The 20,351-nt window shown below is 37.5% G+C and overlaps 1 protein-coding gene across 2 annotated transcripts in view; it reads left to right on the forward strand.

Moving 5' to 3' along the window:
- Window positions 1–20,351, forward strand: part of NEBL (nebulette) — a 246,579-nt gene that overhangs the window by 218,962 nt on the left and 7,266 nt on the right. For both annotated transcript variants that reach the window (XM_058045761.1, XM_058045752.1), the window contains exon 6: window positions 16,518–16,633. In XM_058045761.1, coding sequence (XP_057901744.1) covers window positions 16,518–16,633 — 116 coding nt within the window. The remainder of the gene's footprint in view (window positions 1–16,517; window positions 16,634–20,351) is intronic.

Genomic DNA, 20,351 nt, shown 5'->3' on the forward strand with positions numbered 1-20,351 from the left:
GACACTTTGGAAAGGTTATTCAAAGGGTTGCTTTTTTTTTTTTTCTTGTAAGAAACAAATTAGTTGCTTACACAACATTAAATTACCCAGGCTTTTGGAAGATTTTAAGGCATCTTAATTGCAGGCTGCACTTGTTTATGTTCTCCCATTCACTGGAGTAATATATTACTGTGTTGGTTGGTACTTATGGAGTCTACCTTTTTATGAGTGCTGTGTAAATACATACAAGCAGCTCTGATTAAGAATGGGTGAGGGAGAAGGTGTTCAGACTGCTGTGCTAACTCTGAACAAAGAAAGAAATACACATCTTTGACAGAAATGTACTGCCTTTTATCATATCTGACTATCATGTTTGGTATTTTAACTATATTTTCAACTCTTTTAATAGACGATAACAATGCACATTTATGTTGTTTTTTCTCTCCCTGTGATTGTGCAAAGTGGCTTTCACAGTCCAGTGCACATTGTTTGTCTATAGCTGTTCTGATCTTTTCTTCTGAAGTATTCCAAACAATTTCAACATTTCTTTGTCAGCTTGATTCGATTTGATTTTCAACAGATATTTTTTACTACTTGAGAATGGGAGATGGGCTTTATTTTTGTGGTAGTTCTGGCACTAGTAAGCTTGCTTTTTGTGGCTCTATTTGAATCTATTGTTGTGGTGATGTCTTGAATAGATCATTCCCAAGATCAACATATTTTAGCAAGAGGTTGTTTTTCTGTTTTAACCCAGCTGGCTAGCCAGCATTTGAGCACCTGTAGACAGCTCCCATTGCAGGGAAGAAATAAGTGCCACAGCTAAGTAACTGAACATAATCCTAATGATTTACAAGAAAAAGCTATTTCTGTGAAAACACTTAGAGAGAGCTAGCAGAAGATAGCATCTTTGGCCAAAAATGCCAATCTTTTAATCCCATTCAAAAGGTCATTTTGCACATAGCCACAAGACAAGTTTGCCCATTACCCTTATACAATGTCTCTTATATCATAAATACCAAATCTATTTTGGTGAGATTCCATGGCTGTTCCTGGTGGAGTTTGATCAGCAGAGTTTCTCATTAGCCATTGTTTTATCTGATGGCATGCCAACATGAAAGACAGTTGGAGACGTGTAACCAATTTTACAATCTCTGAATGTCTCTGGCCTTGTCTCATCATATTTCACATATTCCTACATTGTTCAATTACTACTTTAGTTTAGATATCTTTACTGATATTTGACACATAATTCAAATCTTCACCTGCCACAGCTGATGGAATTGTTCCTTAAGTATCTCCCCCCAACCCTTAGTTGGACCTCTGACTTAATACCAGATGTTAAAGGCTTATTCAGATCTAAATAACTCTCTCTTCTCTTGGGGAATTTCAGTAATAACATCACAGGGAAACTACTAACATTGTTCATTAGAATTACTTCTTTCTATTTTGTTCCCTGACTGTTATTTTAGATTATGATGTTGAGCTGAACCACCTTCTCTACAAAATCAGTAGATTTTTGCCTGATGTAAGTTCAGAAAACTCTTTGTTAGAGTATTTTAGAGTAATGCAGGTAAAATTGAATGGGAAACAATTGTTAACACTTTTCAGCAAGCTGATGCAGTTCATGGGCTTTCATTTTAATAATCTTTTTGAAATTACTTTTCAATTTTTTCTGTCTTTTTTTACAGCCTCTTTCTGTGATTGTTTTTCAGGGTTGACTTTAGTACTTCATGGTATCTTTGAGAATTTTTGCCACACTTAACAGAGGGCATTGTATGAGAGCTTCCCAGTCTGCCTAAATACTTTGTAATTATTTATTGCCTAACAAAGATTATCTTTGTACCTGCAAGCCATTCTGTAGGACTTCACTGAAACACTGGGTGCCACATTTTTGCAAAATTCTCACGGGCAGTGAGTAATTATTTTCATCTTGGTTAAAAAAGAAGCTAATGATTTCTCTCCTTTAGTTCTACTTTGAAAAGTGATGTTGCAAGTTCTCAGGCACTGAATCCTTTACTTTTGGAAGGATTTTTCATATTTTTTCCTTCAGAAAGAGTAGTTGAGATATATGGATGTCAGATTTATTTTTGCTTATAAGGACAGACTGGGCAGTTTTTTCTCTACAGAACACTGGGAAAAAGCAGCAAAGTTCTGAAGTTTAGGTCTCTCTTGACAGCATTCTGTTTGAAAAATATCTTAGCTGTTGTGTTTTGGCTTTTATTTAAATTTTTTATAAAGACTTTCCTGTCTGCCCTGCTTTTCCATCAAGCCTTTTACAGTGGTTTTCTCCCATTTCTTTCCACACTCACTCTCTTGTTCCCCCTCCTTCCCTTCGAGTAAAGTTCTGCCCTGTTAGTTTGCATTCAGGCTCCAGGAAAGAATGTTTTGGTTCAATAATATGGCTCAACACCTCTGCCAATCTGGCACTATTTTGGAAGGTTTCTAGTTTAAACCTTCAGGGCTGGTTTCCTCCTCTTTTGCATTTGGCCTTTCCTTTTTATTTATTTTCCTTTGATTTCGTCTTAACATCTAGTGTGTGTATCAGCATATTGACATAATGCATAATTTTTTTCCAAACCATAGGTTTGGACTTTTTCAGTATAAGTAACAGTTTATTTTTATTTTAAATTCTGTGTAGTCTGTAGATGGAGAAAAATAAGAGATGATTATCAGTTCATTTTCAGTTATGGATATATTGTTACTCTGGTGGGGAAGAAAAATGGTTTCTTAGTTATTTTCTGCATCATCACCATATTATCTTACAAGATACATCAAAATCAGTCTGTAGGAAATCAGTTTTACAGTACTCCCAAAAACATATGTAATGTAGGAAACCTCAGTGGATATTGGAACAAAATTTTCAAGGGCCTTTTGTTGTGTTTTAAATATGATTGCTGAAATTTCATATATTTGGCTGGAGTCAGCATGTGTGCTATTTTCACTCCTTCAGCCCAAGTTCTTCAGACTCAGTTCACCTGCTGCCACCACAGTATTGGTGAGAATTAGCATAAAGGACCCTTGATATGAGTTTAAAGGTCTTCCTGTCTTCCTGTCTGTATTTGAATGAAAACAGACTGCCAGCAACTCTCAAGTCTCTGTTTTTGCCTGGTTAGTTATCTTTTACTCACACTGGCAATCCAAATACACAGATTTCAATGAAATTCCACTTATTTTGTTATCAGCCTTAAAAGTAACTGGTAGATTGCTATGAGAAAACTGATTTTTTTTCTTAGATACTTGATTGAGATAATATAACAAAAAAGCAACCCAGAGGCGATTGGTTCAAATAACCTCTGAGGAATAAATACAGCAAATGGGCATTGCTGTCAATATGATTCCAAAGTCTATGAAGACTGAAGAAAACATGATGCTGCAGTCTGTTTCCTTAAGTTTTGAAATCTAGCTTGGAGTGGAAGTTTAATCAATGAGAAACAGTGAGTCCTTTAATCTCTCTCCCCAGTGGCATGTCCTCATTGTGTGATATGAACCTTCTGAAGAAGAAATGCTCCAGAACAGCTGAGTCTGCTCCCCTCCCTTCTGTCAGACTCCAGGGTTTATCTTCCTCCTTCCCTCACTGGGGCAGGAGCTCATTGTAGAATTGCTGTTTGAGCCCTGCAAAGAGCAAACACAGACCTTAGGTGGTGTTGTGTGTCGCTGGCAGCAGCCTTGTTCTGTGAACCAGCTCAAGGAGAGGCCTTGCATTCCTCAGCCCAACACTGACAGGTTAAACATTAATTTCAAGGATGTCTCCTTCTCTTCCCCTAGCACACACCAATATCTGTAACTCTGTATGTAAAATGATTGTTCATAGGATTTGCCTGAGGTTTTGACACCCACACGTATATACCACAGAAAATCCTAGAACAAGGAGCTTTGCTGCTTCTTCTGCTCCTGGTTAGTCTGGTCAGAAGACTACAAAATATTCAGATAAATTAGAGAAAAATCTCTCTTTATTTTACACATTGGAATTTCATATATTTCCCAGTATGAAGCCAAGGAGTCTTCTTGCATTGGGATAGTGGTCATAACTCTTCTCCTGTGCCAAAAGCTGAACGAAGAGGAAAGAAAACCAGATTTTATTCCCTTCCTTGATCTGTTCTTCCCATGAATTTTTATAAAAAAGCCCTCTGGTTTTGAGGTTGGGAAAAATCACCATTAGTAAAGGACAAGTTGAAGACAAAAAGAAGGAATAATATCTGACTACTGTTTATGTTGGGATAGAGAGATCTGTCTTCCATGTCCAGGTGTCAGGAGTACAGGGCAGGAATCCTTCACTCTTCATATTCAGTTGCAAAGCTCTGCCATTCTGGGGAGGTCAAGCAGAATGACACAGTAGTTCTTTTTTCTTCTCTGTCAGGGCAGAATTGTTCTTTTTTGCCGTGTAGCTGAACTCTGTTTCCATAGTATTCCCCAGAGTCCAGTAATCAAACATGGCATTCAGAGGGAGAGGAATCGTACAGTTCACGGGAAGAACTGTAGGCATTTGTGGGTTTCTTGTCCTCTTTCAAGTGTGTCAGCAGGCTGCCCTGCCACAGAAGGCTGAACACATCAAAATGATGCTCTCTATCTACTCTTGGTACCTCTTAGTGAGGGTCACACTGACACTTCTCTTAGCCACCAGACTCTTACATCTGTTTCTGACTTTTTTGTATTTCAGACCAGATGTACTTTGGGTTTCCTTCTTTAATCAGCCCACAGCAGGTTTGCCAACCTGAAAGCCAACATGTGGGAAAAAAATAGTCTTCCATTCAACAGCATTTTGGTAAAACTGTTTCTCCATCTTGGTAATCAGGTGGTTTTCTGTTCTTAAGTGTGTAACGTACTACAAATGCTTGCAGTCAAATAATGAATAACTTACCCACAAACTTCTGTGATATTTTTGAACTTAACCAAATAGGTCTACTCTGTGTAGACCTATTTGCATGTATATATTTGTAATCTCTCTGGTGCCACAAATTTTTTTAGCATGAAGAGTTTTCTTTGTTAGAGAGCTTGCTCTCCAGAACCAGTAAACCCTGGTCTTCCATGCTCAAATATATTTTTACAGAAATGATATTTTTTCCCTTATAAAGGTTTGCTGTAACCACATTGTACCCCAAAAGGACATGGTTTTTCTGGCAGCAAGCAGAGCTCTCTCCCTTCTGAAAATTGCATCTTTATTTTGAAGGAGGTGTGTTTTGCTGTTTCAGCTTCTGCCTCCTGTTTTGCAGTGACTCCTAATATTCAAAGGGCATTTTTTTCCTGATTTAAAATAATGTCATTACAGTAAGAGGAGTTCTTGAAAACAGTGGGAGGCTTATTTGTGTTAAGAACCTTCTCACCTCTAGATTTGAGGTAAGAAGGAAATGTAAAGACAAAATTAGCTGTAAGAATTTAGATTTCATTTAGAAACAGGTTGGGTATGTCCCAATGTGCTAATTTCTGTGTGTTTAGATGATAAGGGGATTTCTGCTTAATATATAATTTTGTCTCTGAATAATCCATTTAAGCCTTTTAAGCCATGTAAGTATAGGAATCCAGAAAGACATTGGGACTACATTTATGTACTATCTTGTGCATTATCAGTTTTCTGTCCTAGTCTGGACTATTGGACTATAGTGTCCTCTGCTGAGTGCTTTGTTAACACAGAACATGAGAGGAATTAGTCTAGAAAATTATATTTCATTCTTTTCCACCACAAAGAGGTATTAGGTATCTGTAAAACCTGATTTTTTTTTAACATAAAGCTTGAAAATTCAAGGGATTGCTTAGTTAAATTTTGATTAATGTCTGGTTTAGAGTGCTGGGAATAAAACGAAGTGTTTTATGCTGGTTGTAATACATTAAGATAGAAGTAATTGATTCATCTGAAAGCACATTTTCATTCAGTATGTGTTCACTGAGGATGAGTTAATGTTCCAGGGAGAGCTTTACATTTCATACTTCCAAAATATTTTTGCTTAGGTTCCTTATGCTTATCTTTAATCCCCATGCTTCTCTCCCACACTCTTGGCATCTGGCAGCATCAAAAGACAATTCCCACACATCCTGATGGAGGAGAATCCAGAAGAAATCCCATTTTCAATTTCTGTAGTGTAGCAGCAGTTCAGGGGATCCTTTTGTTTGTTCTGCCAGCTGTCTGAGTTTGATGTTCCCTTTTCCATTAAACAGTTGGTGAGCAGAAAGTGGAAAGGAAGTTTCCAAGTGACTCAGCAGTTGGAAGTGTTGATGGCTCCCTTGGCAAGGAGTAGTTTCAGTTGTTCAGTGTGGCTCCCTAGAGCAGCTTTTGATATACTTCAGAGAATATTATATCCAGTAGACAATAAATATAATTAGTAAAATTGTGTCCAGTGACATACATATCCTGGTTAATGCTATGCTTCAATTGTTCAGATTGGTTATACCCACTATGGAAATAAATCTATGCACAGAAATCAAGGCACAGCTTCTGTGAGAAGAACTTACAGGCTTCTCTCTCTAATGCACAAGGGCAACAGTAGATGTTCAGTAAATGTAAGAGAGTTTGAATTATAGTTGAAGGCATGTGATGTAACCTTCATTTTACTAAATCTTTCCTTTTGTGAGGAAGCCTAGAGCAAAGCTGTCCTTATTCACAATTTTAGTAGGAATTGCAGCTTCCTGTGGTACACCATGGCCCCAATAGGACTGAAGGCTGCCTTGGGCTGGCTGTAAGACATTTTGTGCCTTCATAAATAAAATACTGTGGTTTGGTGTGTGAAGAGAGAAAAGAGGCAGATTGTTGTCTCAGCTGAGACATGCTGCAGCTCAGGGTGAATGTTGAGCACCAAGGTTTGTTTGTGACACGGAATCCTGGCTGCTGTTTACGTTCCAAGCAGGATGCCCTGGGATTTGGTTGTGCCCCAACACAGAAGCAGTGGGCAAATGGAGGCTGTGTACCAGGGCTGTGGCATGGCAGCTGCTAATAGACACACAGGCTGAACTCTTTGGACTGCACAGCTACCACTGAAAAAAATGGCAAACTAATATTTGTAGTGGTGTCTGAAAAAAAATGGTCTTTTATATTTGAACTGCTAGAAAAATTCCTATGACAAAATGTAATCTATAAAATCTATACCCTATTAGCAATTTTTTTCCCTCAGGTTCCAATAGAGTATTTAATGTATGTAATTGCTTTTTTGAGGAAAATGAGTGAATTAAATACCTAGAAAAGATTTTGCGGTTGAATATCAAAGCAATTTTTTGTCAGTACATTTAACTGGTTTAGAATATTCTATATTCATCACAATAACCCTAAAATTACATTTTTAGATTCAAAACTTGGAACACATAGGACTTTAGTTTTAGGGTTAGAAGCCAAATAGTTTAAGTAATTTTCTCTTTTACTGTAGAGAAATTAAGTAATTTTTCTCTTTTACTACTGTGCTGTACTAAAAATTTGTCAGTGGAATCTGGAAGGGGGATAAATGGTTTGTATTTTAGGTGAAATAAATTTTAAGAGAAGTAGATGGTTGTAGCTGGCCATAAAGTTCTAAATAGTTAGATATAGAATTCATACAACATTTAAAATCCCCAAAACAACTGTTCAAAGAGGTTGGATGAAGATAATAATTAATATAATTAGTTCTAAATTGTAATTTTATATTGTGTTCACTTTCATTTTGTGCTGTTTTTTAGCAAAACTGACAAAAACATGAATATGAATAAACACTACAAACAGCCTTTTCCTATATTTTTAAAGGCTGATAATGCTTAGAAAGATTTTACTGAATTTTCTGGGAGATCATTTAACACCCTATTTTATAATAAATACCTTTACTTTTATTTGAAATAAATTTGTTTGAAGGGGCTACTATGGAATTACATTTAACAAATAATTCTTTTGAGCTTTTATGGTCTTGCAGTCCTTAATGGCCTTTCCAAAAGCAGTCTGGGGAAGCTGATGCCATTTTCAGACCATCAAAATTTTCTGCTCTGCCAGAACAGGGCTGGCTTTTGCTTTTTGCAGGCCCCTTACCACCTCACTGATCCAGAGTCAGACACAGGCAGGGACTCTATGGCTTGTTTGAGATTTTGCTTCTTCTCCTCCCCTGCTGCCAGAGCACTAAATTATGTGTAGTTGATACTTTACAACTCTGTGATGCTTTACTATGACAGTAATGTGTTAATGATCACAAAAGCTTTTGAGCTATTACTCAGTATCCTCCAATTCCTGTACCTCAATAAAAATGGTGCTCTAAGCAGTATCCACAGTCTCTTTCTGGCAAAAATATTCCCTGTGTTATTGTCTTTTTATGATGAGGATGGATATTCTGTTGACTGTCCTCTTTCTTTTAATGTTGACTGTAGAAAATAGGACATCCTGGGTTCCTTTCATTTTTCTCTAGACTGTGATATTTGGTAATTGCTTGCAGACAAGGCCTTCTGGAGACTATGCTAGCCTGGGCTTTAAAAAAATATATTGTTATTTTGCAGTTACTGTGAAGAGGAATGAAAGCCATACTCCTTTTTTTTTTTAAAGGAAAAAATAGTCCATGAGAGACTGACTTTTGAAATACAGAGATTTAGACACCTCAGAGAGGCCAGAATGGAACTTTGAAAGTAATTTACCATGAAAAAGAATATATTGGAATTGATGTATCCATCAGTCCTCAAAATGTGAAGAACTGGGAAGGTCTGAATCACCAGACACATAGACCATGATGTACTAGAGAGACAGTTTCTGTCTGTTCTTCCACTGTCCTAGCTCTTATTTCTCAAATTCCCTCTTCATCTCCTATTGGGTTTATGATGGACTTATAAAACAAAGACCAATGTAACTATTATTAGTGATATTGCTTGTTCATACAAATCAAGAACTTTGGACTGAAATATGAGATAGTCCCTGCCTAAAAGGAAACCTCAAATAAAACACAGGATTCCAGTGTCACATGAGCACACTAGACATTTTTTTGTTGTTCCTTTCAAAATGTCTTAGTTTTCTCTGACATATGCTTAACAGCTATGTGAGATCTTCCATTTTGGTTTCATTCTAAATCAAATTTTAATTTCTTATATTGAAATTGTTCTCCAGAGTTATAATTGCATAATTCTGCATTTCCCATAATAATCTACTTCAGCTTACATGGTGCATACAGTATGGTTAGTCTTAATTATTGCTAGCTGATAAAATGGTGTTCTGGAATAATGATTCTTTAAACAATCTTTGTCTAATCATGACACTAATGAAGTTTAGTTTAAAATACATAATTTGATAAACTGTAGTATGTCAGTAAGTAGTCATGAGAGTAGAGATATTTTGATTTTTGCATGAAGAATAATTAATGATATTTTAAACACAAGATCATCATAATTTTGTTGGTCTCCTCTCCATCTTTTTTTAAAGTATTTGAAGATTGCACAGTTTATTTCTTATATCTTTAGAATTTAGGTTATGGAAACTTCCTAAGCTGTAACATTCTGAATTTGCCACTGAATCCAAGTAGTTCAGACCTTCAATTCTAATGAGGTCAGTGAGCATGGCAGATATTTATTAACACCCTCTCTGAATTAGGCCATACTTTGAGGTTGTTATTTCAACAACCTAATTATATCTGGCTTTGATATTCCAATTTACTAACTATTACTGACTCCTGTAATGGATAGCAGGCAGACAAACTGCTGCTCCTGACAGAACCACTGAGAGCAGCCAGCCTGGTAGCTCAGACATCCATGAAAGCAAGCTAACTGACCAGTAAAGGGCAAGGAAAAGAGGAGAAAAAAACCAAAAGAAATGAAGAGAAAGTTACTTTTACAAGAAAAAATGCCAAGATGCCTTACTATGGTGTTTTCTACTGTTCTAAAAACAGCATTTTTCTGTATCAGGTCTCATCATCTTCAGTCTTCAGGTTAGTGCTTTTTATATTGCTTACACAGTCTGAACTATTCCCAGTAAATTTGACTGTGCTGTGCTATTCTTTCTGATTAGAAAAAAGCCCTCTGTAATAGATAAGCTGGGAATTTTTCAATGCTCATTAGAAGATAGTAGTTTAAAAGACAAACTTTTATATAGGAAGGGTTACATGTGACTAATGTCTCAATGCCAAAAGAACCGCATTTTTCAATTTGAGATTTTTATGGTTGAAGCTTGAAATTTTTAAAACAAGGAATCCAGCTTTGTGTTAAAATATATTTAATTTTGAAGAGCTACATTAACTGTAATGTTTGAAAATTATAGGTATTTTGAAATGATTGGCAAAAAAAAAGTTTCTTTACCCAATTTTTAACATTTTTTTATACATGAACCCCTGGGATTATTTTCAAGTTTTCCTCCTATTTGGGGACAGGAGCATTCTTGGCAATAAGATCTGCACTGTAAAATTATTACTGAGGTTTTCCTTATGTTGTATCTGTCTAACATTCCTCTACTCTTCTGTTTGTTTTCTCCATTTCTGCTTTTTTACTGTTTTCTTTAGAGACCATCTCCTTGCTCAGTACCATGGGGCTGCTGCAGAGTTCTGTACCTCATATCAACCTCCCTGGGCAATCCTTGCACACTCATTGAAGTATTTTAAGTTCTCTGACACATGTTTTTACTGCCAAGTAAACAGCTCTTGCTGGCTGCTTTAGGCTTAATATTTTCTAAACTTCTGCTATGACTTTTTAAAAGTACTATGGAGGCGTAGGATGCAAGTAATTTGCAAGTATCTGAGCAGTGTCTGCCACATGTGAGCACATAGGAGCACCTGCATTATTTGGGGTGCTTTGTTTGGAGCTGGGTGCTGGGACATCTGGAGGGAAGCATCTGTGAGAGGCTCAGCTCCTTTGTGGTTTTGATTCAGAGGCAGCTTGCACAAAAGAGAGGTGCTTAGGGGGACATACCTTGCAACAGCTGAGCTGATCTAGCGGTTTGTTTCTATCTGCTGTCCATGGCCTTGGGTCCTGCCTCTGTCCTTGCTCTGTATTTGATCTGATCCTGGCTGAACTTACCAAGCCAGCAGAAGAACAACCTGGATGAGAGGAAGGAAGGGGCAGTAGAAGTGTTAGGCTGTCTCACTCAGCCCACGGGGAACCAGCCTCAGATATGCAGTGGGCACCAGGGGTGGACTGCCTGTGGCCTCCTTGAGAGTTGTGAGTCCCCTAATGACTCCTGCCAAATTCGTCTGAAACTCTTAACTTCAGCAGACAATGCTGTTCAGCACATCATCTTTAAAAGTCTGCTAAAAACTCAGCTGTCATGACAGTCAAGTTACTTTTCTGCCCTTTATGCCTCTTTAACATTGTACCCTCATCACATGGAACCTTCCTTACTTGTTGCCAAAGTGTCAAGATTCTTGTTTCTGATTGGCCTGTGATATGGGCCTTCTTTAAATCTCTTACTAAATTCTTGGCTGGCAGCAATTATGTTCCATTTATGCTGCTGTTTATGCTTGGGCAGGATGTGAACTTCTGCAGAATTAATGTGTTAACTTCCTTCAAATCTCTCCTGAAAACTGTTTCTCAAGTTGCTTATATGACTAATGCAGTGCTGGGCTGAACTCATCTCAAGAGGATGGGAAATAAAGAGGAGAAGTTAGAGGGTTTGTGGTTGCTCAAAGAGATGTATTAAAATCTGCATCCCAAAATAAAAATTGACAGGACAAGGCCTGAAGAAACTCAACCTATCTGAAAACTTGGCCCTGATTTTAAATGGGGACAGACAATATTATTTCTAGAGGCTTCTTTGAGAAAAACATTCACTTTAAATATTTCAGTGATGGTGTACAGCAGCCAACATCTGGAGAAATTGATAGAAAACAAAAAAATTATCTAGCCAGAATTTGTAATCAAAGAAACCTCTTTAGCACTTTCTGGAGAAGGCTTTAAAAGGTCTCAGTTGTTATTATCCACCAGCTTTAAGAGAGCAGTAACAGTTCTGTCTCCTGTATTTCCTAAGATTGTATTTCCTTGGCCAGGTATTACACTGGGAAGTGTCAAAGGGGCTGTGCAGTTCAGGCACGGTGACCTGTGCACGTAGACAGCACATAGGGTGACCTGAACTGAATCCCCAGAAATGCCCTGTAGGCCTGCATCTCCCCACGTGTGATTGCATCACTCTAAACTATCTTCTGTTGCCTGGGACACAGCTGAGGATTTCTAAGGGAAGAGCAAAAGAAAGAAGGAACTGAAAGCTATGGGGAAGGCTTTCCAAAGAAAGTCTGTGAAGCCTGTGCCAAATTTAGCAACCTGTGGAAAATGCAGCAGTAGCAAGGCAAAAAAAAGGGGAAGGATTACCATATATGTGGATGAGCATGATTCCCATAAGCAGTTTGATCTGTTTTGGGAGAGCTCATTGTAATGGCAGTAACCCAGAGATGTATGATGATGCTGTATTCTGGCTCTTTCGTGGTGCTCAGAAAGCCTACAGCTTTTTACCTGATGTATTGCAGACACTAAAATTAAGCACATAGTAATTCAAATCTTTATTTTTATTTTGTGTTCTCTCATGTTATGATTACAGAATGTTGCAATATTCTTTGTGAGTTGTCTGAAGTATTAGGAGTGAAACTGAGAATTCTGATAATAATCAGAATAGGAAGGATTCCATCAAATCCTTAGAAGTGTATGATGTGTGTGAGAGTAAATGGAGTGATTATTTTGCACGTGGTTCAGTAACTGGCATGTGTTGCAGTAAATGGCAAAAGTGCAGTAGTTACCACTAAGGATATAAGGATATTTTGTTTTACCATGGATCATCAAGGTTCTGCTGTGCCAAAGAATGGAAGAGATTTTAAGTATGGTATTGATAAAATGTATCTCAGAACCTAACTTTTAACTGAGTTTTCTTTTTAGCATAACACTTCTTTTTAAGCTCATAGTTATACAAGCCTCTCTTAAGCATTCCTTTTCTGTTTCTACACTTGGACATTTCTCTTTCCCAGTTCTTTCAGAGCATTTCCTGATCAGTGCACACTCTGCAGACCCGTTGTCTGCAGCAGTGAGTTGATACTTGCTATCATTTTTTCAGCTGCTTCTTTTTCTTGGAGGCTTCCTCTCTGTTTATCTTACATAATGTTCATTCATTTTTCTTGGTCTTTTCTATGGGGAAGCCTGTAAAGATACAGTAAGAGATATATGATAAATTTATTTAAGTAGATAATTTAAAATGAATATCTGGTTTGCTTGGTAAGTGGGACAAGAAAAAAAAAAGTAAGTTTTGATAAATCAGAATGCATCTGGTAAAGTCTTAATGCAACAACAAAACAAATCCACCTGTACTTCTGGGAGCAATGGTCAGCCCTCAGCTCCATCACCAATAAATCTGGCTTCAGTTAAATGAATTTCATGTTCCACCACTGTATTTTATTGTTCCCTTAGGTTAGCTAAAACCATTGCTTTTGCTGCTGCTGCAATCAATGATGCTGTAGAACTTTATACTTCAGACTGAGCCAGAAGATTGCAGTTAACTATGTGTGATGATGATGAAAAAAATCAAACTCTTTTTCTGCATCATTTAATCTCACCTTGAATTATCTGTATGTCACCAGCTCAGACATTATCTCTTCACTATTCTGCTTAATTATATGATTCCCAAATAGTCTTCCAAATAGACCATCCTCTGAAAGTTTCTTCAGTATTTTTTGTTAAAAGTTGTTAGAAAATAATGATTGTTTTCAAAGTTTTTTGCAGAATACTATAGTATTCTTTTAATGGAAAAAACTCCAGTCCACATGGAATTATTCAAGCGTCTTCAACACTAGTATGTGCTGATATTTATGCTCACATATATGACACCTAAATAAATGACTAAAAGATAATTAGCAAAGCTAATCCTTCTTTTTGTTTGTATAACATCTTTTTATAATACTACAATTCCTATTGCTTCCCAAAATTTCTCATGCTTTGGAAGAAATGCTTTATTTTTGTGGATTTATGTTTTCCATCATTGCAGGTAAAGTATCAAACAGCTTTGTTGAGTCAGTTTGCCAGAATTCTCTCAGCTTGTGAGAGACTGATTGCTAAAGAGGAAAGCACATTTCAGACCTACAGCTGTCACTGGTCACAGAGGCAGGAGCTGTGGGTTATCCTCCCCAAAATAAGCCAGTTGACTTGGAGGCTGCAATGAAGCTGACCATCAGTACGCTTGCTGCCTTAACGCTGACAAGGGATGATTGATAGGAAACAAGAAAGATCTCTTTTGGGGGGAAAGAATCAAGAACAAAAGGTTCCTACCAGCCCCTGCTTCTCTTGGGAGAAGGGTGTCTGACCCTGCCACGGACCAGGGAAGAGCTACCAGCCCTTTGTTTTTGCAGGGCAGGCTTGCTGCTGGCTGATCAGTGGCCAGTGTTGGCTGAAGGTACTCCTGTTGCTAAGTTAAAAAGTTCAAGCAATAGAAGTAATTTGCTGCTGGCGTGAGGTGATGAGACTCCATTGGCTTTGACAAACTGGCCTACAGTTCATGCTGGTGGTGAATTAGACAAAATGTATTCATTCCAGCTTGATCGCAGAACCTTTGATTAAATTATGTTTTTCTCTATTTTCTCACGAAGGGCCACATCTGCTCATGTGGAAATAGCTTGTAACAACATTGAAACATAAATTATTTGATGAACTACTTAGGGCTATTCACTTAATGCATGACAATTCTGTGAACATGTTAATGAGTGGTAATTCTCTGATGATTGAACTGCTTGAAAATGTCTTCCTACTTATATGTCATTAGAATGAACTTGGCCCTTCTAAAACATCCATTATTCATCATGTTCCAGTGCTGCATCTGACTGCATATCACTTTAATTTCCCTCATTTAACAAAACAATCTATTCATTACAATAGTTAGAAGCATGTTTTCTAAATCAGAAAAACCCTAGTTAATGTATAGTATTAGTTATCTTTACAAGTACAGTAGAGCAAAGTGTAGCATCCCAAATTGTAATTACACACTTAGTGCATTTGAATATGCTAACTGAAACTAAATGGAAGTTTTAAGAAGAACCTTTGCTGAAATCAATAATTTTGTTAGCTGGAGAAGCAGGATTGGTAAAACAACTTGCTGAAAGCACAAGGTTGATTTTTCATTCTGAAACAGTTCAGCAAAAATTTTCTCAGTAATCCCCTTTTCACATGCATTTCTTGTCCTGACAACTCAAGAAGAAGAGAATTATGGAGTAATACTAGTGCAAATATGAATACTTATCATAAATATATATTTTTATTGGGTTTTCCTGCTTTTCCCATGTATTTTTTCATTTTACAAGTTCTGGATCCTTTCACACATTGTGAACCCCATTAAATTATATGTATTACAAACTCAAGAGATCTATCCTAGGAAGTGCTGGACAGCTGAATGACTCCATGTTTGAAGACTTTTTAATCATGTGCATAAACTCTCTCTCCTTTAACCAAAAGACAGCTTTTGGAAGAGGAGACAGATAGACTATCAGCTAAAAAGACCACTTGAAAAGTATCAGCAGAAATGCATTTGTTTTCAGTGTAGCTAAATGAATTCCCCATTGAGCTAGTAAAATTCCGGCAAAAAACAGGGGAGATGGGCTAATAACCTCCATACAAACCAGAAATCTTTATTCTCTGAGAGCCTGAGTCTTGTAAAATGTGCACAAATATGTGGTGACTAAACTTTAATCTTTCTATTTTGAAAACCCCTTTAGTATTTTTAATTTTGCTTTTAAAATACTTTTTGGCCTTGCTAGGAAAATAGTCGCTTATGCTGGGCTTATTTCTCACAGTTTTTTGATCAACCATGTTTTTGACACATTTTATTTCAGTGGGTTGCTATAGTAAGATATTTGGGCAGATGTGGGAAGTTTATGAATGCTTTTCTAGTAAGCAATCGTTAGGAATCTCTGTTGGTTGTGTTCATGATTTCAGCAGTTCTTGGTACAATAGAAGTTAATATATTATTGATTAGCATACAGAATTGTTAAAACATGAATAAAATATGTGTTAAAGAAATTGAGCAATTATGTGTTAAGAGGAAAATACTGAATAAGGTGGACTTTGAAATGTACAAGTAGCATTGATCTCTCTGTATTGGACTAAGAATGTTGATGGAATCAGAATAAACTAAAAAACTCAACTGTGGGCTCACTTCTTGAAATTTTTGCCTCTTCCTGTGAATCACAATCATTCTTTGTTCATAGCCTAATAAATAAGAGTGAGTTTGCAATGAGTTAAGAATTAATTACAGTGAATTTCTAGTGAACCATTTCAAAACTGTATTAGCTTTTTCATCATTCATTCCCTAAAGATGGCAGCTTATGGGACATATATTTAGTGCCTCATCTATGTCGGTAACAAAATTGAGTTAGTGGTGTCTTAAACTTTCGTAAACCATTCAATGATTAAACTTCTAATAGTACATTAAACTTTTCCTTCCAACTAACCATGATCGTGTTTGTGGATATATTGCTATATCTTTGGCTGCATTTCTGTGTAAATCAACCTTTAAAAAGCCTTATGTTCTTTATGAAAATAATTCTGAACTGCTTTGTATGGAGGAATTAATGCTGTTAACAGTGAAAATAGTCTACCATTTCTACAAAATGTTAGCTAAGGGCTGTTTTCAAATATTAATTAATGTGTGTGTATTTTTTTTAATGCAGCCCCTGTTCTCCCTGGGGCATATCAACAAAGCCAGACTCAAGGATATGGATACATGCACCAGACCAGTATGTCATCCATGAGGTCCATGCATTCACAGCCTCATTCAGCAAGTCTGGTGAGTACTGAATTTAAAGGAGAATTTTGTTTGATAAGCACCATCATCAGCTATTGTGAGATCTCTTAAATATGACAGAATTGAACTCCCAGAGTTCTACAGTTGACCTAATTTGACTGTCTTCATCATAAATGTAACTGGTAGTCCTCATGTATTAAAAAGATTCAAGTGACTATGGGCAGTGGTAAGAACTATATCAGAATACATTTTAAAAAAGGTATGATATTTGGAGAGCAGAGAAATAACAGAATTCTTTACCTACTTGTCTACTTAAAACAAATAGTAGATGCTTGGACAGTGTTTCACAGGCTGAATTTTGATGTTATGCTCTTGCTCCTAGCACTGGATGAAACGCAGTGATCTCTTAAGATCACCCTGTTGGTTTAAATCAGTTTCACTTTTTTTGACTTGCTGATTTTGTGCTAGCAGGCTTTGTGCCTACCTGTTTTACTTCTGCTTGTGTAGAGCTCGCTCAGACTCCAGATTGCTGTGCCCTTTCTAATTGCACACAGCAGTCGTGCAGCGACTCGTGTAAGATCCAAATTGAGTTATGCAGGTCGGCAACCGAGAAAAAGCTTTACCATGAAACTGTGGCTGTCTCATGAACTTCTCAACTGTGGTGGATGGGAATGTAGAGCTGGAGAGAATATTTCACTTTACAAAGTAACTGGTCATGGAGGGAGAGCTGAATGGTATTCAGCTGGGATTTTTAGGAAATTAAGCTTCTTTTTTTAAACTCCCTATATAAAAATTTCAGTTTTAATGGTTATCATATTTTTAAAATCATATCAGTGCCTAGAGATTTCCTAGCTGCCTAGAGATCCAGCCACCTTTTACCTTAAAATATTCTCTTTTTGAATTTTAAACTATTTTGAATACCTCTGTCACCTGTTTTAGAGATGAATAAATATTTAATTATGAATGAAACTTAGAGCTTGCTGAGCTGGAAAAAACCTGTTTTCAAGATTAGATTAAACTTGTGTTTTTTTGTAAAAATGAAACTCCATGACATTTTATATTGTAAAGGTCACGACTTTCTGTGTGGTGTGAGTAGTTTCAGGTTTGTCAGATTCTCAGCTGTCTGGGGCTGAGGGGGCTAACTTGCTGGAAAGTCTGGGATCCAGATACCTCCATCACTGAGTGAGTCAATAACCTGAGAAACTCTTTGGACACCTGCATGACAGCTGTGAGACAGCTGATAGTGGAATCAGCCATTAATTTCCAAGGATATTACAAGGCACTTTGGGAATTGGTTGATTTCCAAAAGAGACAAAATCCAAAAAGTGGGCAACCCAGAAGCCTGGGCTTTGCCAGCAGATTTGCTGTCATTGGGGAGCAAAGCAAACAGCCCTCAAATCCAGCAGGCAGAAAATGGAGATGCCTGCAAATCTCAGAATGCACTTACCAGCCTTTGCAGCTTTGTGGGCAGAGAGATGAACACCATTTCCTAATACCTCTGTGTCCCTGTGACTTACCTGACAGGCTGTCAAAACAGTGTCATTTCAGTCATCTTGAAATCATCATTTGCTTTTCTTCCAGAATTAGCAATGTGAAGGCAATAGGGAAAGGAAGGAAGTGATGTTAAAGGATTTTAAAAGTAAGATTGACTTATTTCAACAGATTTATTTTCCCTGTTGTGAAACTGTTTTCACTTGATATCCATGTAAGGGATAATATTTTGTCATGGGAAAAAAATGAAAACAGCAAACACCATGATTTAAACTCATTTTGCTGTTGTTAAAGACTGAGTAGATTTCCCTTTAGAAAATAAATCCCAAGCATTTCCAGAGAGAGGAAATCAAGGACTGCTGGCCTGGCGCTGACTGCTAACCTGCCAGTCTGGTGAGGAAGACAGAATGTGATCTTACCACCCCGGGGTGATGATTCTGCTCCAAAAGAGGCATCTCAGATGCAGTTAGAAATCTTCCAGGCTCCCTTGTCTTCCCATCTTAGGACCAGGATATTTTTATTAGCCTGTGCAGCTTATCCAGGTGCATTGCAAATGTTGCACTCAGCTATTGGGACAACACGGAGTGGTCTCAGAGGATGCCTGGGGGAAATCCCTGGCTGGGGATGTATTTGAATGTAGCAGACTGAAGGCTGATGACTCTCTTGGAGTGCTTTCAAAATGAGGTGTGGGCATGCTGTGGGAGATCTGACAAGCCTACAGGCTGTTTAGGTGTGTTGCTTTCAGCTGCCTGTTCAGTTCTGGGCTTGGAGCAGTACTGCCAGAGGTGCAGTGTTGTCTGGCTTATGACAGAGGGAGGAAAGATGAGAAGAAAGTGCCAGGGGAAGGAGACTGGAGGAAAGGAATCCTTGAATAGTGACCTCAAAACCTGAGCAGCTTTTGAGGCTTAGCTAAAAGCAGTGAAGTTGCTCAAGAAAATCATCAGTGCCTGAGTTTTGCAGAGACATCTCTAGGGCAGAAGTGATTAAGATCCCGTGGGTTATATCAGGATGGAGAAGATTCAGAGTTAGCTGCTCTAGAACATTTGCACCTTTCAACTGAGTTGTTGTATTATCAAATCTGTCCCAAAAATGCATAAGTTCATTTTATAATCATGTTCACTAGTCTCCTATACTAAGAAACAGAATTTTTCTAATTTCTAAATTTTTAAAATCTGGTTTATTTAATTTTGAGCTGTTTTGTGTTAGGCATGATCCTAACATAATCTTTGGATAGTTATTTTTTTTGTCCAAATAAATTGCATTATTTTCTGATTCTTAACTTGTCCTTGCTTTCTGTGAGCAGTTCTGCATAATGGAGTGAATTAAATTGTTGCTTAGGGTACAAAGTATTTTATAACAGCCCTGAAGGCTTATTTTCCTATTTGGAAAAGTTCACCCACTGTTTGATATCCAAGAGTGGTAGGAAAACAAAACCTATGCTTCAATTTGGCTTTCCTTGATGGCTGCTGTGTGTGAAGGATGCTGCAGCAGTTACTGCTCCTTGCATGGAGCCATCCACAGAACAAGTATGAATTGGGGTGAAGTGGAAATACACACCTGTCAGCCCAGAACAGGCTGGGGAGCTGAGAATATATTATTTTGATTTCAGTTCTTTATATGGACGAGACATATCGGTCTGTCTAAGCAGTTTGATAGAGGCCTTTGAGGAAGCGGAAGATAAGTGAGTTTTGACTCTTTTCAGGAACTCCAAACTTACACCCTCTTGTAACTTAGTACCCGCTAAACTCACTACTGACTGAGGAGTACTGAGGAATAGTTCACTGAAATGCATTTTAAAATCCCTGCTTTGAGTCCTTTAGGCATTGTAATTCTCGATTATATAGCCCAGACTACACTCTGCAGTGATAATTAGGCATTAAATGCTAACAGGATTATTATGGAGATTTCTCCTGACAGCCATTTAGCACCTAATTAGGTGTTAAGGCCATAAATTTAGGTTTCTCAGCAGCATTTAGGGCCCTAATAAATTCTTTTAAAGTTTGAAATTGTGGGCTTGTCTTCACAACTGTGCATCACTGGTGATGTAGTCAAGCTGCCTTTCAGGAGACAACAGCAATATGTCCTTTGCCATGGTGCTCCAAGGAAGAGTGAGCATCCTTCTGAGTGAGCAAAACCTCTCTATTTTTGAGCAAAAACCTCTCTATTTTTCCAATTTTTTTGTTAGTTTAATAAAACATTTAATCTCTTCACCAGTCTTTTCCCATTTAAGGGAGACCTAGAAGATGGCTCTAGGCAAAATCCATTTACT

Source organism: Melospiza georgiana, chromosome 1 (assembly GCF_028018845.1).
Source record: "Melospiza georgiana isolate bMelGeo1 chromosome 1, bMelGeo1.pri, whole genome shotgun sequence".
Taxonomy (NCBI): Eukaryota; Metazoa; Chordata; class Aves; order Passeriformes; family Passerellidae; genus Melospiza; species Melospiza georgiana.